Raw genomic sequence first — 20,024 nt, forward strand, 5'->3', positions numbered from 1 at the left:
ATGTTCTTAAACCTAAAGAAATTTTATACAGACGGATCACATTTAAGGGGAGAGAAAAGAATAGAATAGCAAAAATAGAAACTGAAGCTTCTCTCTCTGGTGTTGATTTTCATTTGCAACCTCACTGCTGGAAAAAAATAGGCTTAGCCCTTTGTCTAATCAGCCACTTCAAAAACCGTCAAACTTGTACCAGATTGGGCTGTTTAGGGGATTGCTTTTATCTGCCTCTTTCTGGTCACAGGTTTATAGCAGTGTTGCAAAATATACAGTCTTGGTCAGCTAAGCCAGACTCTAACTAGAAGGAAAAAGGAGAGGAATAGGAAAGAGAAGAAATAAGGTAGGGAAGGAAAAAGACACATGAGGGGCTGGGGGATGAAGTCTTACATCCAAGTGGGGTTGGAATAGAGCCAGTGGAAAGTAGCAGTGTCACTTGGTCTGGTCAGGTCAGGACAGGACATCTCTCAGGATCAGGATGACAAAGGCCCAGAGTCCCAGGAGATGGTGAGAGTGGCAGCCATGATGGTGAAGCTCGCTTCAGTAGTAATTTTTTCTCCCTAAGATCTCTTTAAGAACCCCAAAAGGGAGTGATATGTGGAATATCCCATCCCTTCATTATTTTGTCCAGCAATTAGGCCTATTTTCCCAAGCATCAACTTTGGTCCATTGATTTCCAGTCCTTTACTCCTTGTTTACCAGGTGTGATCTTAACACAGTGAGTTATATCAGTGGGCCTTTTGATTTGAACTAATTTAGTCTGTCTTGATTTTCCTATCAGCATTTTTGGTTGTAGGTTATTGTGACACTTTATGAACCTTCACTCACTTTTTACAGCTGAGCTCACAATTAAGGTAAATTTGTAGGCCCAGTTATCTTCATCCCATATGGATGCAATAAGTGTTAACAAGTCAAATCCACTGGATCAGTCAGCATGAACCCCAGTCTCCTCCTCTCTCTCCTTCAGCCCACCCAGACTTGAATTTACAAGATCTTCAGCCACCATTGGCACAGGGATTGAAATTCTGAATCTCCTCCCCAAATTTCAACCTGTCTTGACTTTGGGGCGTGTCATCCCCATATAAATACACACTGTTGCTTATAAAGACGCAGCCATTAACACACTATCCCACTAGCACCTCATGATAACCCATTTTAGTGTGAAATTTACCCATTTTGACCTTGAATAATGTTTATCTTAATTTTATTTTTGGTTACTTAGGAAAATCCTTTGGAATTTCCAACATTTTTTCCTGCTGAGGAAGTATAATACAGAGAGCTTAGCAGACAGAGCTTGACATATGGTGACTAGAAGACAAATCTTGGTGCATTCATTAAGGAAGAGTGACCTCTTTCAGTGCAGCTCACTAGCCAGGGGCTAGCAGCTGCAGTGGGTTAATGGGCTTACCTTTCCATTCTTGAGGTCTAGCGTCAGTTCCTGTTTTCGGTCACAAAATAATATACATTTGGTGACCTCACTTTCGTCCCAATGGAACATTAGTCTGCATCATAAATCCACTGCTCCGGTTGAACTAGTGCTTAATCTGCTTATAAATGAAGTAGGAGGAATGTAGATCCTCAAGAAACTGCTTGGAGAAAAGGGGGCCTGAGCACTGGAAGCTAAATTTGATTTTCATAGCTAGAATAAACACTACCTGTCAAAGTTATGATAAACAAAGACATCTAATGTTAATGATAGAGCTGCAGAGCTTTAAGTATGTTATCTCAAGGGATTGTTACCCAGAGGAATAGTCTTAGTGCACTAAGATTTCCAAAGTTAATAACATTTCCCAATGAGCCATCAGCTGTTATGACCAATCACGTAAATACATATTTAGCTTTCTGTTAGCCCATGAAGTTGGCCATTATGAAGTTAGATTTTTCATTTGTGCATAAACTATACTGCTCAAGTTCAACAGTGGTTAGCTCTCAGGGAATAGCAAAGTAAAGTACACAACTTTCATAGAACAGCAAACAGCAAGCTAAGGCCCCAGCCCTGCAATTCATTGCACATGAGCAAACCTCTGGGCCCTGTGGAGCCACACCACTGAGGTCCACCTGGGCACAAGGGTTCTGACCACACACCAATTACAGGCTGGCTTTGTAAAAAGGCTTTGTGGGCACTCTTGTGATAATGGTCCCACTGTGGCACTGACCCTATAATGACTTGCACACATGTTTAATTTAAAGCATGTGAGGAGTCCTGTGGAAGTCACCATGCATACTCATGTGCTGAAAGTTACACACACATGTAAGTCTGCAAGAATGGGACTGCTTTTTGTTTGGGGAATTGAAAATATATCCCCCTCCTGAGCTGAGATCCCAAGGTGAAGTCAAGCTCATGTAAATTACGATGACTGAGTTACAGCATAAACACTCAACAATAAACACAGTAAATAGCATCACTAGTTAATGTTTCTTATATAGATGCTATAGTGCCAATTATCTATAGAATACTAATCCTAGTAAGCTATGAAATGATGTATGAAAAAAAGCTTCTGTTTAATCCTCAGGAGGATGCAAAAGAGGCTGCCACCCTGAGCCAAAAGCCTAACTGCAGCATCAGAGCAAATGAGCCAACATTTGAGGCAGTGGCTCAGTTGGTAAGGAAATCAATGATTCGTAATACCTTATTGTCTTCTGTGATGTACATGTTGGACCTGTAGTTTCTTTCCTACAGGAAAATATTGAGAAAAGTGAAAAAACTCCAGCAAAGTAGATACTGACAATGTATCTAGTCAAGTTATCAGAGGGGTAGCCACGTTAGTCTGTATCCACAAAAACAACGAGGAGGCCGGTGGCACCTTAAAGACTAAAATTTATTTGGGCATAAGCTTTCGTGGGTAAAAAACCCACTTCTTCAGATGCACAAATGTATCTAGTATTTTTTTTAAATTGTTACCCCTTATGTGAATGTCCAAAAATCATAATTCTGTTGGAATTTAGTTTGCAAGCAGACCTTAGAAAGGGATGCAACACTTCATATTATTTTTGTTGTGACTACACATGTACCTTACACATAGTTCATCCTCTGCCTCTTTGGAGTTAAAGCTTAGTCTTGTTTATGTTCTGTAATCAAGGGAATTATCATGCTTCTAGATAAACAAGAATCTTTGTTCTCTTTGAGAAGTTTAAAGTGGTATTATGCTCTACTAAGGGTGAGATCTGGGTTTGAATCCCAAAATCAGACACTTCGGGTGAAATCCTAGCTCCACAGAAGTAAATTGCAAAACTCCTGTTTATGTCATGGGACCAGGATTTCACCCTTAATCTCAGTTTGAATGAAAAAAGAATGCCTATGCAAGTGACATACTGAGCTGCCAGGAAAATGGGGAAGGGGAAAAATCGATTTTGCTCAAGCAGTGCTGCCTAGCCTTCTCTGTTCAAACATAGGTTTCCCCCGAACCACCTTTGAATTTTTTTTTTTTTAAATAAACACGTTGATTCCGCAGTGGGGACAGGATTATCAGCAGGGTTTCAAACTTAGACTGGAAGTTTTTCTAAAAGATCTGCTCTAGGAATTATTCTGGGAAATTTCCACGGCCTGTGTTACACAGGAGGTGAGACTAGATGCAGATATCCGTGGATAGAAATCGGTATCTGCAGGCCACAGGACTTTCTCGGGAACTGCAGCGGTGAAAGGAGCAGAACATGGGGCCACCATTCCCAGGAGCCAGAGACCCACACTGGCAGCTCCTCCGTCATGGTTGTACCACCTGCAGGCCCGCTCCCAGCCCTGCCCGTCCCTTCCACGCAGCTGTCTGCATCTCCTGTCTGGGAGTGTGTGCGCTGCTTGAACACAAGAGCGTGACCAGGGGCAGCTGCTGCTGAGCCTGGTGTCCACCCCAGTGGGCGGGGTTGGGGGGGCAGTACAGATGCACCGGAGGAGCTGTCGGCGTGGGCTCCGAGGAGCAGCAGCCCCACGTTCTACTACTTTCGCCGGTGCGGTTTCTGGGAGAGTCCTGCGGTTCCACGGATACCAATTTATATCCGCAGATGCAAATTTTTATCCATGGAGGGATCTATGGATGATCACAGTGATCGCTGCTGACCTTAAAATATTAAATGTATGAAACCGGAGTTCTTGTAGTTTAGGATATAGATTAATGTGTTGACAAGGGTATTTCCCTCCCTCTCTCCTGGGGTGGGGGAGGGAGACACATTGTAACTGTTTGGGGGACTCTGTTGTGTGTGTTGGACTTGCACATATGTGCATTTGGGCAAGGAAGAGGTACAGAGAAAAATTACTGATAAACATCAATAGTTTTTCTTCTTGGGTGTATCAAAACCAGTAGGTCGTATTGCAATGGTGCAAGTAGGTATTATGTTCTGTCCCTTTTTCATTGTTTTCTGGTCCTCCTCCAGCCCCAGGCCTTTTATTGTAAAGATAACCTCTTCTAACTTACTCTCCTTGTTCTGATTGTAGGATAAAAAACTTGAGAAGGACACCGCAGACGGACGAACTAAATTTGCCAGGGAGCTGCTGACAAGTGAGAAGAACTATGTACGCATACTGAAAACTGTGAGAGATGTTTATGTTACACCACTGAAAGCAGCATTAGCATCAAATCGAGCCATCCTAAGTCATGCTAATGTTCAAATCATCTTCTCTGATATCTTGGATGCCTTACAACTCAATAGGTATATTCTATATGCTGCATTTTAAATTTACTAAGAGTTTTAAATATTTTGGGTTAGACAAAAGCCGAAACAGTGCCGTTGCTGCACGGGTTATCAACATCTGTTAATGTTCCGTGACAAAGAGAAAGACTGGCCAGAATAGGACACTACGCTCCTGACTGAGGCATAGGACTTAATTAGCAGCCATCCCTCCAATCTTGGTTGACTTTTCAGGCAGATGCTTTTGGAAAGCAACGGTATCGTTACTTACTGACCTTACCTGTGAACGGTGGCACACAATGCGGGGCTTTGCAGAATATGACCAGACCATCAACATGAAAAATTAAAATCTTGTTTCCGTTTTGGTGAAATTACTGTAGATTTTACACCCTGAATGATACAAAAGTATAAAATCCTGCCTGGCTAGAACTAGTTGAGAAAATGCTGAATCCAATGAGAAAGCACAGTATTAAGATAAAAAAGGGTTATATATTGTGGAGGCAGCGTAGTCCAGAGAACAGGATACTTGATTAAGAGTCAGGAGTCTAGGGGGCATTCTCCGCTCTGTCACTGACTCATGGTGTGATCTTGGGCTACTCAATCTCTGCCTCAGTTTCCCCATATTTCTTAAATTAATCATCTTATACTTACCACATTTGAAAGGGCTTTTGAGAACTATAAATAAATCATGCCCTGTAAGTGCTAGGTATTTATCAGTCTGAGAGTGATGGTAATGTACAGGATGAAAGAAACTGGACTCTTATTCTACAACTATCCCTTTGAAGTTTTAAGATGCTTGATATGTCAGTAATAATGAGAGTTCTGATCCTGGAATCATGTGTGAATGGGCATATCCTGCATCTGCCCAGAGCCCCACTGACGTCAGCGAGGCTCTGTACTGGCACAGGAGTTCTCTGCATAAATCTGATTGCAGAATCATGGGCTAGAGAGAGGCTCAAACGAAACTCCAGAACTGTAGTTCTCAGTCAAAGTTCATAGCTCAAACCTCTCTCTAGTGGGTCAGAGTTGGACACCCCACACTTTGGATCTGGATTCTGAATCCTGAAGTTCAAGAATTTTCTTTACCGTAGTTTTGGTTCTGCCCACAATAGAAATATGAAGGTCAGATCAGAATAAGTTCCATGTTTTTGCTTCATGCCCAACTCTAGTAACGTTTAAAAAAATCCGTTTCAGTGGCAACTATTGCAAGTCTACAAACAGAAAGGAAGAGACTAGGATAAATAGTGAATTAAACAAGCAACATGATTTGGAACAAACTGAGCTTAGTAAAACATGGTTACATAATAAAAGGAAGACATCACAAGAACGTAAGCTGGAGATCTGGTTACTGACATAGTTAAAAGATGAAAAGTTATTTTAAACTTTGGATAAATAAAATCTGTAAGAGCTCAAAGCTGAGGTAATGTAAAAAACAAACTAAAATACCCCACCCTCTCATTGGAACACATCTGTCAAACATCTGAGAAGATGTCGGCATTAAGCAAACAAAGGAAAAGTACCAAAGAAAGTTCCATTAATCTAGATTCAAAGTGTTCAGACTGATGCAAGAGGTACAGATTTTAACAATGATTTTATAATATATGCCAGGAATTGAGATACGATTAATCTTACCAAGAAAAATCCACATAATCATGTTTTTATTTTCCTTGCAAGCTCTATGTGTACATTTCCCATTCCTGCAGTTTAAAAAAAAATTAGTTGCAATTCAGATGATTAAAAATAGATCCCAGGTCAACATTACACAACAGTCTCACATTCATTGGTCCTATGGTAGCTACTTGGAACTGGGGCATCAGTAGTTGAGAAACAGATATCCTATCAGTGAAAAAATATATGCATTTCCTTATGCAAAACTTTGGATAGCCTAAAAGAGGGGAGCGTTGTAAATCTTTCAAGGCAGTAAAAAAGGGCTGATTTTATAAGCTACCCACATTTTTAAGGTTTAAATGATAAAGAACTTAGAATCATAGAATCATAGAATATCAGGGTTGGAAGGGACCCCAGAAGGTCATCTAGTCCAACCCCCTGCTCGAAGCAGGACCAATTCCCAGTTAAATCATCCCAGCCAGGGCTTTGTCAAGCCTGACCTTAAAAACCTCTAAGGAAGGAGATTCAACCACCTCTCTAGGTAACGCATTCCAGTGTTTCACCACCCTCTTAGTGAAAAAGTTTTTCCTAATATCCAATCTAAACCTCCCCCACTGCAACTTGAGACCATTACTCCTCGTTCTGTCATCTGCTACCATTGAGAACAGTCTAGAGCCATCCTCTTTGGAACCCCCTTTCAGGTAGTTGAAAGCAGCTATCAAATCCCCCCTCATTCTTCTCTTCTGCAGGCTAAACAATCCCAGCTCCCTCAGCCTCTCCTCATAACTCATGTGTTCCAGTCCCCTAATCATTTTTGTTGCCCTTCACTGGACTCTCTCCAATTTATCCACATCCTTCTTGAAGTGTGGGGCCCAAAACTGGACACAGTACTCCAGATGAGGCCTCACCAATGTCGAATAGAGGGGAACGATCACGTCCCTCGATCTGCTCGCTATGCCCCTACTTATACATCCCAAAATGCCATTGGCCTTCTTGGCAACAAGGGCACACTGCTGACTCATATCCAGCTTCTCGTCCACTGTCACCCCTAGGTCCTTTTCCGCAGAACTGCTGCCTAGCCATTCGGTCCCTAGTCTGTAGCTGTGCATTGGGTTCTTCCGTCCTAAGTGCAGGACCCTGCACTTATCCTTATTGAACCTCATCAGATTTCTTTTGGCCCAATCCTCCAATTTGTCTAGGTCCTTCTGTATCCTATCCCTCCCCTCCAGCGTATCTACCACTCCTCCCAGTTTAGTATCATCCGCAAATTTGCTGAGAGTGCAATCCACACCATCCTCCAGATCATTTATGAAGATATTGAACAAAACCGGCCCCAGGACCGACCCTTGGGGTACTCCACTTGATACCGGCTGCCAACTAGACATGGAGCCATTGATCACTACCCGTTGAGCCCGACAATCTAGCCAGCTTTCTACCCACCTTATAGTGCATTCATCCAGCCCATACTTCCTTAACTTGCTGACAAGAATACTGTGGTTGACCGTGTCAAAAGCTTTGCTAAAGTCAAGAAACAATACATCCACTGCTTTCCCTTCATCCACAGAACCAGTAATCTTATCATAAAAGGCGATTAGATTAGTCAGGCATGACCTTCCCTTGGTGAATCCATGCTGGCTGTTCCTGATCACTTTCCTCTCATGCAAGTGCTTCAAGATTGATTCTTTGAGGACCTGCTCCATGATTTTTCCAGGGACTGAGGTGAGGCTGACTGGCCTGTAGTTCCCAGGATCCTCCTCCTTCCCTTTTTTAAAGATTTTTAAAGATACATTAGCCTTTTTCCAGTCATCCGGGACTTCCCCGGTTCGCCACGAGTTTTCAAAGATAATGGCCAATGGCTCTGCAATCACAGCCGCCAATTCCTTCAGCACTCTCGGATGCAACTCGTCCGGCCCCATGGACTTGTGCACGTCCAGCTTTTCTAAATAGTCCCTAACCACCTCTATCTCCACAGAGGGCTGGCCATCTCTTCCCCATTTTGTGATGCCCGGCGCAGCAGTCTGGGAGCTGACCTTGTTAGTGAAAACAGAGGCAAAAAAAGCATTGAGTACATTAGCTTTTTCCACATCCTCTGTCACTAGGTTGCCTCCCTCATTCAGTAAGGGGCCCACACATTACTTGGCTTTCTTCTTGTTGCCAACATACCTGAAGAAACCCTTCTTGTTACTCTTGACATCTCTGGCTAGCTGCAGCTCCAGGTGCGATTTGGCCCTCCTGATATCATTCCTACATGCCCGAGCAATATTTTTATACTCTTCCCTTCTTCTTCTACTTCTATTTATATCATAACTATCATCCAGACAGATCCCAAAGCACTTCATAAGATATACAGAAATCACTTCACTGCCAGCTCTGGGATGAAAACATGGCAATTGTTTAACAGCGTATATAAACTCTAAACAGCACACTAGGACAAGAATGAGAAAACTGTATCCAATTAAAACTAGAGCAGGATTTATTTATTTTTAACACTAGGAAGAATGTAGTTATCCAAACAGTAATTTGGCCAGGAAACTGTGGAATGACAAACATCTCTCTCTATTTATTTCAAATGCAGGCAGTTTTTAAATGAGCTGACAGAAAGACTTCAAGAATGGAGTCCATCCCAGTGCTTGGGTGAAATATTCACTCAATTTGGCTGGCAGCTTCAAACATACACAAACTTCTTCAACAACTACAGTGTCATTCTGAAAACCATTGATATGGTAAGTACTATATGACTGTGAAAATACATCATACGCCAGTCTAATGCTCACATTTATTTTGTCGGAAATGCAAGCTAATATTCACACTTAATTTGGTAGAAGAAGAATTTGTTTTAATGAATTATGTTTCTTTCTATGGAATCCATTCCAATATTGATATTCTTGGTATGCCAAAATTCTAAAACTCAGGAAAATACCAGTCCTAATACAGAAGTTGCATGAAAATCAAAGGGATGATAGTCAATTAGCCTCTGCTTCTTTGAAGTCTTTATAGGGTTAAATTTGCCTTAATAAATCTGCCATTTAACACCTGTAGTGGATGTACATTCCTGATGAAGATTTTAGAAATGCCGAAGCAGTCACTTGTATGAACATATACCCTAATGCACGTACAAGGTGGGGTTTGCTTGCAAACATAGCTGTATGTGTGTGCTAATCCTTATTATGTGTCTAAGTTGGGTACGCACACATGTTTGTCTGCTTTATTGAAAGACTATTGTTTTTACACACACACACAGTCTCCCAATTAAAAAATATCAGCATGCCTTCAAAGCACATGGCACATGCACAGAGATAGAACCTTGGTAGCCACCAGTTTTCTTGTTTAGCCCTGCTCTAAATCTGCAATGGAGGCATTTAGAGTTGTTACATAATTCCAGCAAGAGTGAGTGCTAGAGTTTACAGAGACGCTTAATGTTGGTAGAACTATCAACCAGCCATTTATGCCCCCTTTTCATTTTAATATGTGCCATTAAATGTAAAAAAGATTATCCTTCAAAATTACTACTACTTCACCATTTGAACCCCCAACTCTAGGCTTCGTGATAAAACCCAGAGAACAAAGTTTGCTTGAGCATAGATGCCAGAGTATGTGCCTCACTGTTCCCTTGCTTAATCCATTCTTGCAAGTTGGAGAACTTCAGCCTGGAGAGCCATGCTCATCAAGTTCATGATCCTCACTTCTTCCTGCCAAGCGAGGCAGATTTGTGCTCGCTTTCTCTCTAAGGTTTAGAAGGTCGCCCAGCCTGAGAACAGGGATTTCAACACTGTTGCAGTTACTGTTCTGGAGGGTCAAAAGACCAAAAACAAAAAAACTTTTGTGGGGAGAGGTATGTTAAAAGTTTTGATTTACTCTTCTTGATGGATCACATCGCTTTAAAGGATACATTTGGACTAAATTCTGTTACAGCTGAGAATGTAAAAATCTTTATACAAAATAATTTTAATGACAGTATGAAGAAAAAAATCTCCAGTAAGCTGATCTCCGATAATCAAGTTTATATTGATGATCAACCCTCTACCTTTCACAGTGCAGAGAGACCATTCCTTTATTCCGTGCCTTCCTGAAAAGACATGATAAAACTGTTGTTACGAACATGATGAGGTAAGGTCTATGGTATTTACACTGTGACATAACAGAAAATCAGAATCTGGGCTTTGGATCAGGTCCACTGTGAGTATCCCAACCCACTTCCCTCCCAACTCAATTTTAAAAGCAGTGTAAACAAAGTCGTATTTGAATGAAGTCTTAGTGCAAATACATACACAAGTCATAGGAGATTATGAGTTGGCCCATAGCATATTTGTACAGTTGTTATTCTTCTTGGACTAAATGGATTCCGTATTCATGACATTTTCCAGGCTCTACACGTTCCTCTTGCCTTCCACATGGGCTCTCTACCAAAGCATAAGGACATGATCATAAACTATGAAGAAGTTTGTCAGATCAGATTGGTCAGATTTTTAATGAAAAGGACTCTGGTTTTGAATCAGTGTCATAGCGGACCATTAGCAATTGCTGTGTTATTTCTTGCAGTTGAGAGCCAGACACTTGAAAAAACTTAACTGATTAACAGACTTCTCAAACTAACAGATAGACTCATCGTGTGTGTGTGGCACATTGCTTCATGCTGATACTTGATCTAAGACCCTCTCAGTACATAAGCATCAGCTTTAGCGGGTCAGCCAAAAAAGGGCTTTCCAGTGTGTGAATCAGTAAGAGTCATGCTAAACCACTCCCAACTAGAAGTCACACTGTATAACTTACAATACATATATCGCTGAATTACTCAGGTTCCTAGCTAACACATGGATTATATCTATGTGAAAATATAGCCTACAGGAGCTGCTGCTATTCCCTTCTAAAAGGTTTGAAGAGTATCTTAATCTTCTTTATGCTCTGAGACTGCACACTCCTTCAGAACACGCTGACCGTGAAGATTTGACTGCCGCAGTCAAGATGATGAAACAATACAAGGAATACATAGATCAGGTTTGTCACCCCAATTGTCTGTATTCTCTCCTTTCAGTGTGGTATTTTTGCTTTGTCTTATGAGGCATCCACACGGAGCCAGGAGATTTAGGCGAGAATTAGACCATGAGTTGCCTTCCATCTCAGGTACTTTGCTGGGAGGAGCTGCTTCCCTCTCCAGTCCCAGAGCCAGGAGGAGACATAGGGCAGTCCCCTGAACTCTGTTCTCTCCTCATGACCCAAGTTTCTTTATAGTCCTTTCTGAGGGACTTTGTAGAAGCCAAGACATTTTTAAAGTCCCAGTTATGTCCAGTGGTGGTTCTTGATTATATCCAGTGGTTCTCCTAGGTTCGCACAGCAGTGTAAAGGGAGTATAAACTGGGTAGAGTCCCCAGTTGACCACCACCCACATAACAGGGATTTTCTCAGATGGTTAGGTGCTGCTGGAACATGATAGGGATGATAGGTTATGCATTGCAGCTGTTCTTCCCTGGTGGATGGCCCTTACTAACAACTACATCAACAGCCTTACTCCTCCTCTATTTTCTGTAGAAATAGAAGCTAAGCTGGTTCATCAGGCATGAGGAAACACCTAGCAGCTGGTAGATTTATTCCATCAGCAAGTGCCCCCCCCCCAAAAAAAAATCTCTACACACCCAACAGGAGTTCAGAGCAGAAGGATTTTGTCAAGCTCTTTGTTTACATTTCTTTGGAGATTTTACATAAGTTATTTTCTTGATCAAAAGTCATTGAGGTAAATTTAGTTTAATCAATTTTCTGTCTAACTCAAATATCACTGTACCACCTAGAATTGCCCACGAATAAATTAGGGTCTCTTATAAACCCATTGAAGTCAGGGGGAGTTTTTCCATTGACTTCTATGAGATTTGGATAAGACCCTTACATAGAACACAATCTCCTCCTTTCCCAACTTTTGTGAAGTTATTTGTGGTCTAATCTTAGTTTATTTTCCAGCTAAAACTAAACATGAGCAAAGATGAGCAAATGCTAAATGCACAAAGAATCATCCAGGGATGTCCTGTAAGTACTTCATTTTCCTTTCGAACAGTTTAATGCATTTTATTTCAGCTCTGATTTACAGCAGCACTACCCCACTGAGAGTTCAAATTTAGGTAGTCCTTCCATTATTAGTCTTGTTTTAGCACTCAAATTCTGGCCCCATTGAAGTCAATGGCAAAATTCTAAGTCAATGGGGCTCTAATTTAATCTGATATATTATATATATGTATATATATATAAATAATTCCACATGCATAATCTATTTGCAAATATGAGATTTTTAGAGGCTTTTTATGGCCCTCTCCAGTTGGAAACCAAGGCAGACCTTGGTTCTGAGGCTGGGCTTAGGACCATTCCTCAGGAAGAACTCCCCAGAATTCTGTCTCTCCAAGCAGTGCCCAAGGCAGGTTCCAAGACTCCCTTTGGAGTACCGTTTTACAGCTAAAAACTGTTTAGAAAATCCTAAGTGTCTGTTTCTTCATTGGCTTTAAGGTTTTTCTCCTCCACACACTGCAAAATTAAAGATATTGAGGCTTGTAAGGAGGGTTTCAAGAATAGCACCTTTCCTCCACACTCAGAGGGGGGACAGACAGCAGGCTGCAGCAAAACCCAGCTCCCAGGTGACATGGGGGTGAGGTCCAGGCCAAGACAGCTGAGCAGGATGAGTGGAAGCTCCCTATATGGAGATCAGGCCAGAATCAGTGACATAGACTTAAGGAGTAGGTTTTTCAAACGTTGCCTCTCCCCAGGCATGGAAGCTTGAAGAACAAGCAGAAAAGGTTCAGTGGAGTCTCCTGAGTTCCGGGGAAGGCAAAGTTGGAGGAATAAATTCCTGCTCTCAGCTGGCAAAATACAAAGATCCACGCTGAGATGGCTGCAAAGCATCCTCCCTTCCCACAAGCTGTTGTACCTATGAGGCCTTAGTTGCCATGCTCCTGTGACCTGATATCAATGAGTCATTTGTCTCCAGTGGCACTGCCTTACTCATCATTCTACGCAGTCGGTCCCCACTCAGTCCAAACCCAACTGCAGGGAATATGGGTGAAGTGATTCAGATCCCCTGCCCTGGCAGATGGGCATACCTCCTCTCTCCATCAAGCCTCCAGGGATCCCCACAGGAGGTCAAAGTGGATACTATTCTCCGCAGGGAGGCATGCAGACTTTCCTTTACCACTCCCTGGCCCAAATCCCTGAGAAAACTGGGAAGGGGTCTTATAAGGGTACGGGGAAGTAAGGCCCCTCCCCACTTTTCTGAGGGGGTTGGGCCAGGGAGTGGTGAAGGACAATGCTCACAATCAGTTTTTAAAGGGACAGTACAAACTTTTAAAACCTCTCATGAAAGAGTCTCCCCTCTAAATCCTCTAAAGAGGAGAAGAAATCTCTAAAACTGGGGTTTTAAGCAAGAAATCTCAGTCAATTACGCTTCCCAGAATTGAGTACAAAGGGCGCTTTGACTTCATAGGTCTTGGTGTTTTTAGAAAATGAAGCAGCACCACCGCCACCAAAAAAACCTTGCAAAGCTGAGGGAAAGCTGTGTAATTCTTCCTCATTTGGTTTATGAGGGTGTGATTAAGGTGGATTGGGAATTCCTTATCAAAACCTGCTTGTATTTACAGACTAGAAGTCTTCATTACTTTGTCTGAGGTTCAGCCTGCTGTGGCCTCCTTAGTAAAAGGCATAGTCATACCAGCTGAGGGATTTTTCTCAGACAGCCAAACCCACAGACAAGAGAATAAGATAATCACTCATACTGAACGCAGATACAGCCGCCTCAGACTTGAGAGTATTGGCTGCAGTCTCTCCTTGGGGAGGTCTAGGCTCAGTCTTCAAAGTACCTGTGAGAGAATTGGAGCTGCTCTGTAATGATTTATAAATATAGTATATTGACCCGGTTAGTGGGGTGTTTGTTGTATGAATATATTTGTTTAGTTTAATATAGTGTCTGTAAGGGAAAAAGCAGGAAGGGAAGAATGATGACTCAAGATAAGACATGTCTCAGCAAACACTTCATAGTTGTTAAGAGACAATGCTAGGACAGGTAAAGCCTGGAAACCAGAAGATCAAAAGAACTGTCAGGTTTACAATGAAAGACTCAAGAGAGGGAGGAGTTTGGGGGAAACATGACTGAGGTGTCTCAAGAAGTTAGCCCTGCCCAGATTACTATTAGAAAAAAAAAGCCTATAATTAAGAGACATACCTGTAGACAGTTTTAAAATCCTCTTGTTCCTACCCTTACAACAAACAATATGTTGGTTTTAAGGGGGTTGGGGGAATTTGGTCACTATATACTACTGGTCATGTACTACCAAAGGAAAGAACTGCAGGTGCTGAACCCAGTTGAACCTGCTGGGTAAGAACAATGGATACACAGGATATAGTAGCCCCAGGGCCAGCCTAAGAACTGGAGAAGTGTGGAATTCCACTCCAGGGTAGGTAAAGGCACAATGCCTGACACCTGAGGGAATGAATTCAGAGACACCAGGAAGGGGACAGAGGAGTAACTGCCTTTAACCATGATACTACCTTATACCAACAGGTGTTCTCTTTGAAACCTCTGCTCCTCCAGGTTCCAGTGTAGAAATTACAAGATTAGACCATTGTTATCTTTCCTAAGACTTGGAAGACCAAGGCTGGGATTCTCTGCAAAACAATCTAACCCCAAGAGCTTCTAATTTTTGGCGTTTCCCGAGTCTGGGCATATACCCCACCCACCCTAGAGGTACACTTCAGAGTAGTCCCGCATCTGGGAATGGACCACCTCAGAAAATGGGTGCTTAAGATAGTCAGGGAAGGCTATGCATTAAAAATTACTCACTGTCCCCGGCACAAATTTATCCTTTCCCCATAGTAAATTAAAATAAACCAACCTTAACAAGATCCCTTGCAGCATCAGAAAATTAAGTACATAATAGTCCATATACATTGGAATGATAGAACCAGTGCCACGGAAACATTTTGGTGTGGGTACAAGATTCTTTGTAGTACAAAGAGCAACAATGGCATGCAGTCTACTTAAAACCTCAAATCCATAAGGAGATAAATACAGAGTACTTCCTTTTTGGACTTGTAACTTCTCCAGAGGCATTCACAAATGCCATATCATCTCTCTCCATGTATACCCTGCTCCAACGACATCAGCAGGTTATACAAGACCCAGCAGCAATCACTAAACAGGTCTGTGTGAACAAGTGGAAAGGCCAATTACAGCCATCACAAAACTCCAACATTTAAGCTATCATCCAAGGCAATCTTTATTTCAGAAGAGAGACAGGAGAAAATAGGAGAGGTGCTTGGAAAAATCAGAGACAACAAAGTTTCTGACTCAACTACTGAGCTAATTGGTCTCACGAATACCCAGCACAATTCTTTCTTTGTTGCAATTGCTGTCTGGAAGCAAATTAGTATATGAAGATCTTGATCCAGATCAGTACTAGATCTCTTGGTGAACTCATTCTCAATATTATTTAACAACTAGTTGATATCAGGTCCAGATACACAGATACCAGACTTCATATAGGGGGAAACATATCTGGACTTCTACATGAGTTGTGGAGGTGTGGCCCAAGGAAGAGACATGGAGTAATATAACCTGTCTCATGCTATGGAAGAGTGAGCTTGATGGTCCACTTCCAGCAGATGATTCTTCAGAAACATGGTGTGCATATAAAACTGATAAGAAGGCAGAAAACCTTCAGCGCTGCTTTGAGAAGCAGCCTTGTTCATGTCCTGGGAAGAAGCTCTCACTCTATTCCTCAGGATTCTGCACGAAAAAAGGAAAGTCCTGGCTGACCAGCTCATCAAGACACTTAAAATCAAGGGAATGCACACTATGTGCATCACAGACTGGGTTGAAAGCCTCTTGAAAGAAAATAGGTTCCTCAAGTCCAGTTGGAAAAAGCAAAAGAGGTGGTACATGAGGAACTGGAGTCTGTGGTCACCAAAAGGGCTAAAAGGCCTTTATTCCTCCGCCCCCTCCCCTCCAACCACCGAGTACAGATGGTAAAGAAAATTGTAAAGGAACAGACCACACTGATTGTAATCACCACCTCATTAATCTCAGATCTTGGCTTTCAGACCTGATTTAGATGTAACTGGAACGTACTCTTAAACTTCAAAAACATAGAACATAGTGCAGTGAGGACCTATCCTGACCCAACATCCAGTGCTGCCTAATCCATCAGCTGCAAACCTCAGAGGCTGCAACTAGTAACACTCATTCTAGGAGGGTGATCATCACCTTAGAATACTGAAGAAAAAAATCACAAGATGTATGTGTGTGACTGAGGAGTAGATGTTGGTGTTAGAAGACATCAGGGCAAAGTTGGCTGAAGCATAGCACAGTAATGTTTTTACAAGAAGGCTCACACACAGGGCGCTAAGCCAACATTTTTTGGAAACGTAGGTCAGAGAGACTAGAAGCATATTGCACTGTCAGAAACGCAGAAGAACATCACCTCATCTTTACGTAAGATTCAGGAGAATGGCCACTCTTATCAGTCCTCTGAAAACATGCAGATTCCTGTTGTGATCTTGATCTGTGTGCTACAAGTCTGAGTAAAACTACTGTTCAGTCACAGTTGTCAGGCCTCTCTTTTCACTGAAAGGCTCTTGCCTGCTCACCACCACCTTCTCCAAAAGGGTTTCAGAGACTGGTATATTCTCAATGAAACTTCAGTTCCATGTTCTATCAAACACGGTAGTTGTGTGAACTAAGCAGGCCTCCATCCCCAATGTCACCACTGTCTTCCTCAGATAATAGGGAGTGGTATTGTTGCCCTCCCGGTTGAATCCAAACATCCTAAAGAAGTAGAAGTACATACGTAAGTTGTGAACAGAACCTACAGAGGAACAAAGGTGTATATGGCAGAGGCATACAAGCCTCAGCTACAATTCCTCAAGTTACTATGCATTTTCTGAAAAGAGCTGCAATTTTGTGGGCAGTGAGGTCACACATCAAACAGAGAGGTCTGTTAAGCTCCTACAAGATATTCCATCTTTATCAAGCACTGCAGAGTCAATCCCCTCACACCCAGGCTGAGTCAGTGCTTGGTATTATTGAATGGGGTGTTCTAACAATCTTTAAGCTCCTTTTCACTTCTCTACAGGTAAATTGAATCCTTCCTCCTCCCAAGGGATAACTTGCTGCTTTCTGCATGCCACTGTGAAGACAGACAGAGAGGACTGAGGCAGGGACAATTCTGTCTTGTGCATTTTCATTCTAGGATCTTGCACGCCAGACAGCCAGATGCCCCGTTTGGAGAACAGCATTATGTCTAGTTTTTTTTCCCCCTGCCTATTGCTCATTTGTTCAGTACTTTGAAAGAGAAGAGGGGTTTCCTCCAGGATATACCTACATTTCATAGAAGTTCTGCTGCAAGTGGTTTGAGCTGAACAGCACTTTTACACTTCAGTATAGCTAGCATTTTTCAGCGTTGGTGGCTATCATCCTGGGGAATTCTTCCTCAGGGGTAGCCCAGGCTCAGACCAAAGAAGTGCTCGGCCCCTAGTTCATGTGGAGATGGGGAATGTCCTACCGTAAAGTGACTGACATGGAGAATCCTAGAATGAAAATTTACATGTAAGAATTTCCTATATAGGCCAAGTTCCTTGGTCGGACTATATCTCCCATGATACACCATAGTCTCCCCTCAGGGCGTAAGGAGAGGGTAACATCATGGGAATCCCACAGGTATTCCATGGGAGATGTAGGCTGCAGTGGAGGACAGCCCATACAAAGAACGGGGATATGAAGAAATCAAAGTACAAGTCTCACGAGGCACCACAGCAGGATATCCAAATTATTTTGGTTTGGGGCTCAAAGTATTTCAGTTTTTGGGGTTTTTGATGAAAAATTGAGATTTTCTGTGGAAAGCAGACATGAAAAAAAAACCCCAAAATTTGTTGAAAAATAGTTGACAGAAAATTTTTAGCCAGTCCTACCTATAACATTTGCTTAATTAAACGTGCTAAAAAGTGGAAGCCAAGTGATGACTCATTCAGCCATGTCAATGTCTAATTCAGCTGAGATGTATTTCAGGAGAAGCCACAATTTGCAGAATTTTTTTTTTCTGTATCTGGTAAATAACCAAAAGATATCTGACAGTATTAATCTATTTTAGAGGCAGTACCCAGATCAAAATTCTGGCCACAAAGGAGGCGTGATTAATAAAAAACAAACAAAAAAAAATAACCCCATATTCTCTCATTGTCAGTCTGTTGTGACTTAATCTTGTAATTAGCATATCTGGATAAACTCTAAAACCAAAGTTTGGTTTCCATATTTTTTAATCCTGTAATATTTAATCCACAGAATTTATTAGAAGCCAACAGGTATCTGATTAGAGTACAAGATGTATCCCAGTTTAGCTGCTGTTCTGAGGAAATCTGTGTTTCATTCAGGTAAACAAATATATTAAAAAAATACCAAAGGGGGAGTGATAAAACACTAGATCTCACAGGTGACTGGTTACTAATTTGGAGTTGGAAAGAAGCTGTCCCAGGTCCTTGCCAATGTGCCTGAGGAAATTTTGGAGTGGAAAGAAATTAAGTAGAGGAGTTACATATTCCTCTGGAGCACTGAGGAGAGATCAGTCATTAGCATGAAGTGGTCATATTCCACTTCCATCAACTTCCTGCGGGAAGCAGGTAGCAAATTGCATTCTTCTGGTTTTCCTTTTATGAGCTCTAAGGCAGCACTGAATTAAAATATTAGATAATACTCAAGTTGGATAATCATCAGGTTCATGCAAAGGTAGTGTGCCTACATGGCTGAAGGCCACAGTAACTAAAGAATAAACTGCCTTCACATTTCTTTATCTGGTAGCACCCATCTCTTCCGACAGGTTCTTTTTTTTGTCTCAACTGTGGAGACAAATTAATTGACCAGAGTGATGATATCACTACTTAGATGTGACTGTTTCCAGCTTCAATTTTTGATTTCCATCAGAGGAACCAGAACCTGTCAGCTCTCTATCATCTGTAAAAGTTAGAAAAAATAATCAGCTCCATATTTAGGAGGTTTTCATGCTGGTGTGAAACTGAGAAAAGTCTACAAAAAACAATTCACTTGTCTGGTCATTTTCTGCATCTTTTGCTGCTATTTCAGATGTGTGTTTTAGTAAGAGCCTGTTTCCTACAAACCATCTTCTTCTGCTTCATCATACAGCAACATGACTGGAGCTGTATATGTATGAATTGCAGAAGAATTTTCCTGCTTGTAATTCTTCTAAATTACAATGTTTAAGAGTAGAATGTAAACAGAAGACATTTAAAGGAAAGTTCAAAACCTGGCCTGGATGAGGGGACAATGCAATTTAAATAGCTTAGTTCCAGAACTGAGGAGCCACAAAAATGTGTACTGAAATTAAGAGACTGGTAGTATTAGATCTAAAATTTTCCAAGTTTGTTGTCACATAAATATGAGAGAAGCTCTTTTTCAAAACCTAGTTTTGAACACTCGCAACAGGCTGGCAGTGCCAAGAATAGAAGGTAGAAGGACTCAGTCTTGATGAGAAGAGAAAGCTACTTGTAGTGAAGCCACAATTCTACTGAAAACAGGGCAACGGACAACTCAAATTCCAACTCTTCACGGTTAACAAGACAGAGCAGCCAAACAACTTGGTATAAAGGAACAGCCACTTCCCAAATGCTGGAAGTTCTAATTGGATTCTCAGTTCACCTGAAAGCCATTAGGGACTTAAATTAAAAACCAAAATTGAATGAAGCAAGCAATATTGTAGAAAATTTGAAGCCTCTGTGGATTGTCAAAAAAGTTATGTATTCTCCAACTCTATTAGCTGCAGCTTAAG

General features: G+C 41.7%; 1 protein-coding gene across 1 annotated transcript in view; it reads left to right on the forward strand.

The window, feature by feature from the left end:
• The window catches only part of ECT2L (epithelial cell transforming 2 like), a 60,168-nt gene that overhangs the window by 29,787 nt on the left and 10,357 nt on the right, over positions 1-20,024 (forward strand). The window contains exons 13-19 of the mRNA XM_073337461.2: positions 2,508-2,597; positions 4,421-4,635; positions 8,798-8,945; positions 10,256-10,329; positions 11,061-11,217; positions 12,172-12,237; positions 18,527-18,615. Of these exons, the coding sequence (XP_073193562.2) occupies positions 2,508-2,597; positions 4,421-4,635; positions 8,798-8,945; positions 10,256-10,329; positions 11,061-11,217; positions 12,172-12,237; positions 18,527-18,615 (839 nt within the window). The remainder of the gene's footprint in view (positions 1-2,507; positions 2,598-4,420; positions 4,636-8,797; positions 8,946-10,255; positions 10,330-11,060; positions 11,218-12,171; positions 12,238-18,526; positions 18,616-20,024) is intronic.

Source organism: Lepidochelys kempii, chromosome 3 (genome assembly GCF_965140285.1).
Source record: "Lepidochelys kempii isolate rLepKem1 chromosome 3, rLepKem1.hap1, whole genome shotgun sequence".
NCBI lineage: Eukaryota > Metazoa > Chordata > Testudines > Cheloniidae > Lepidochelys > Lepidochelys kempii.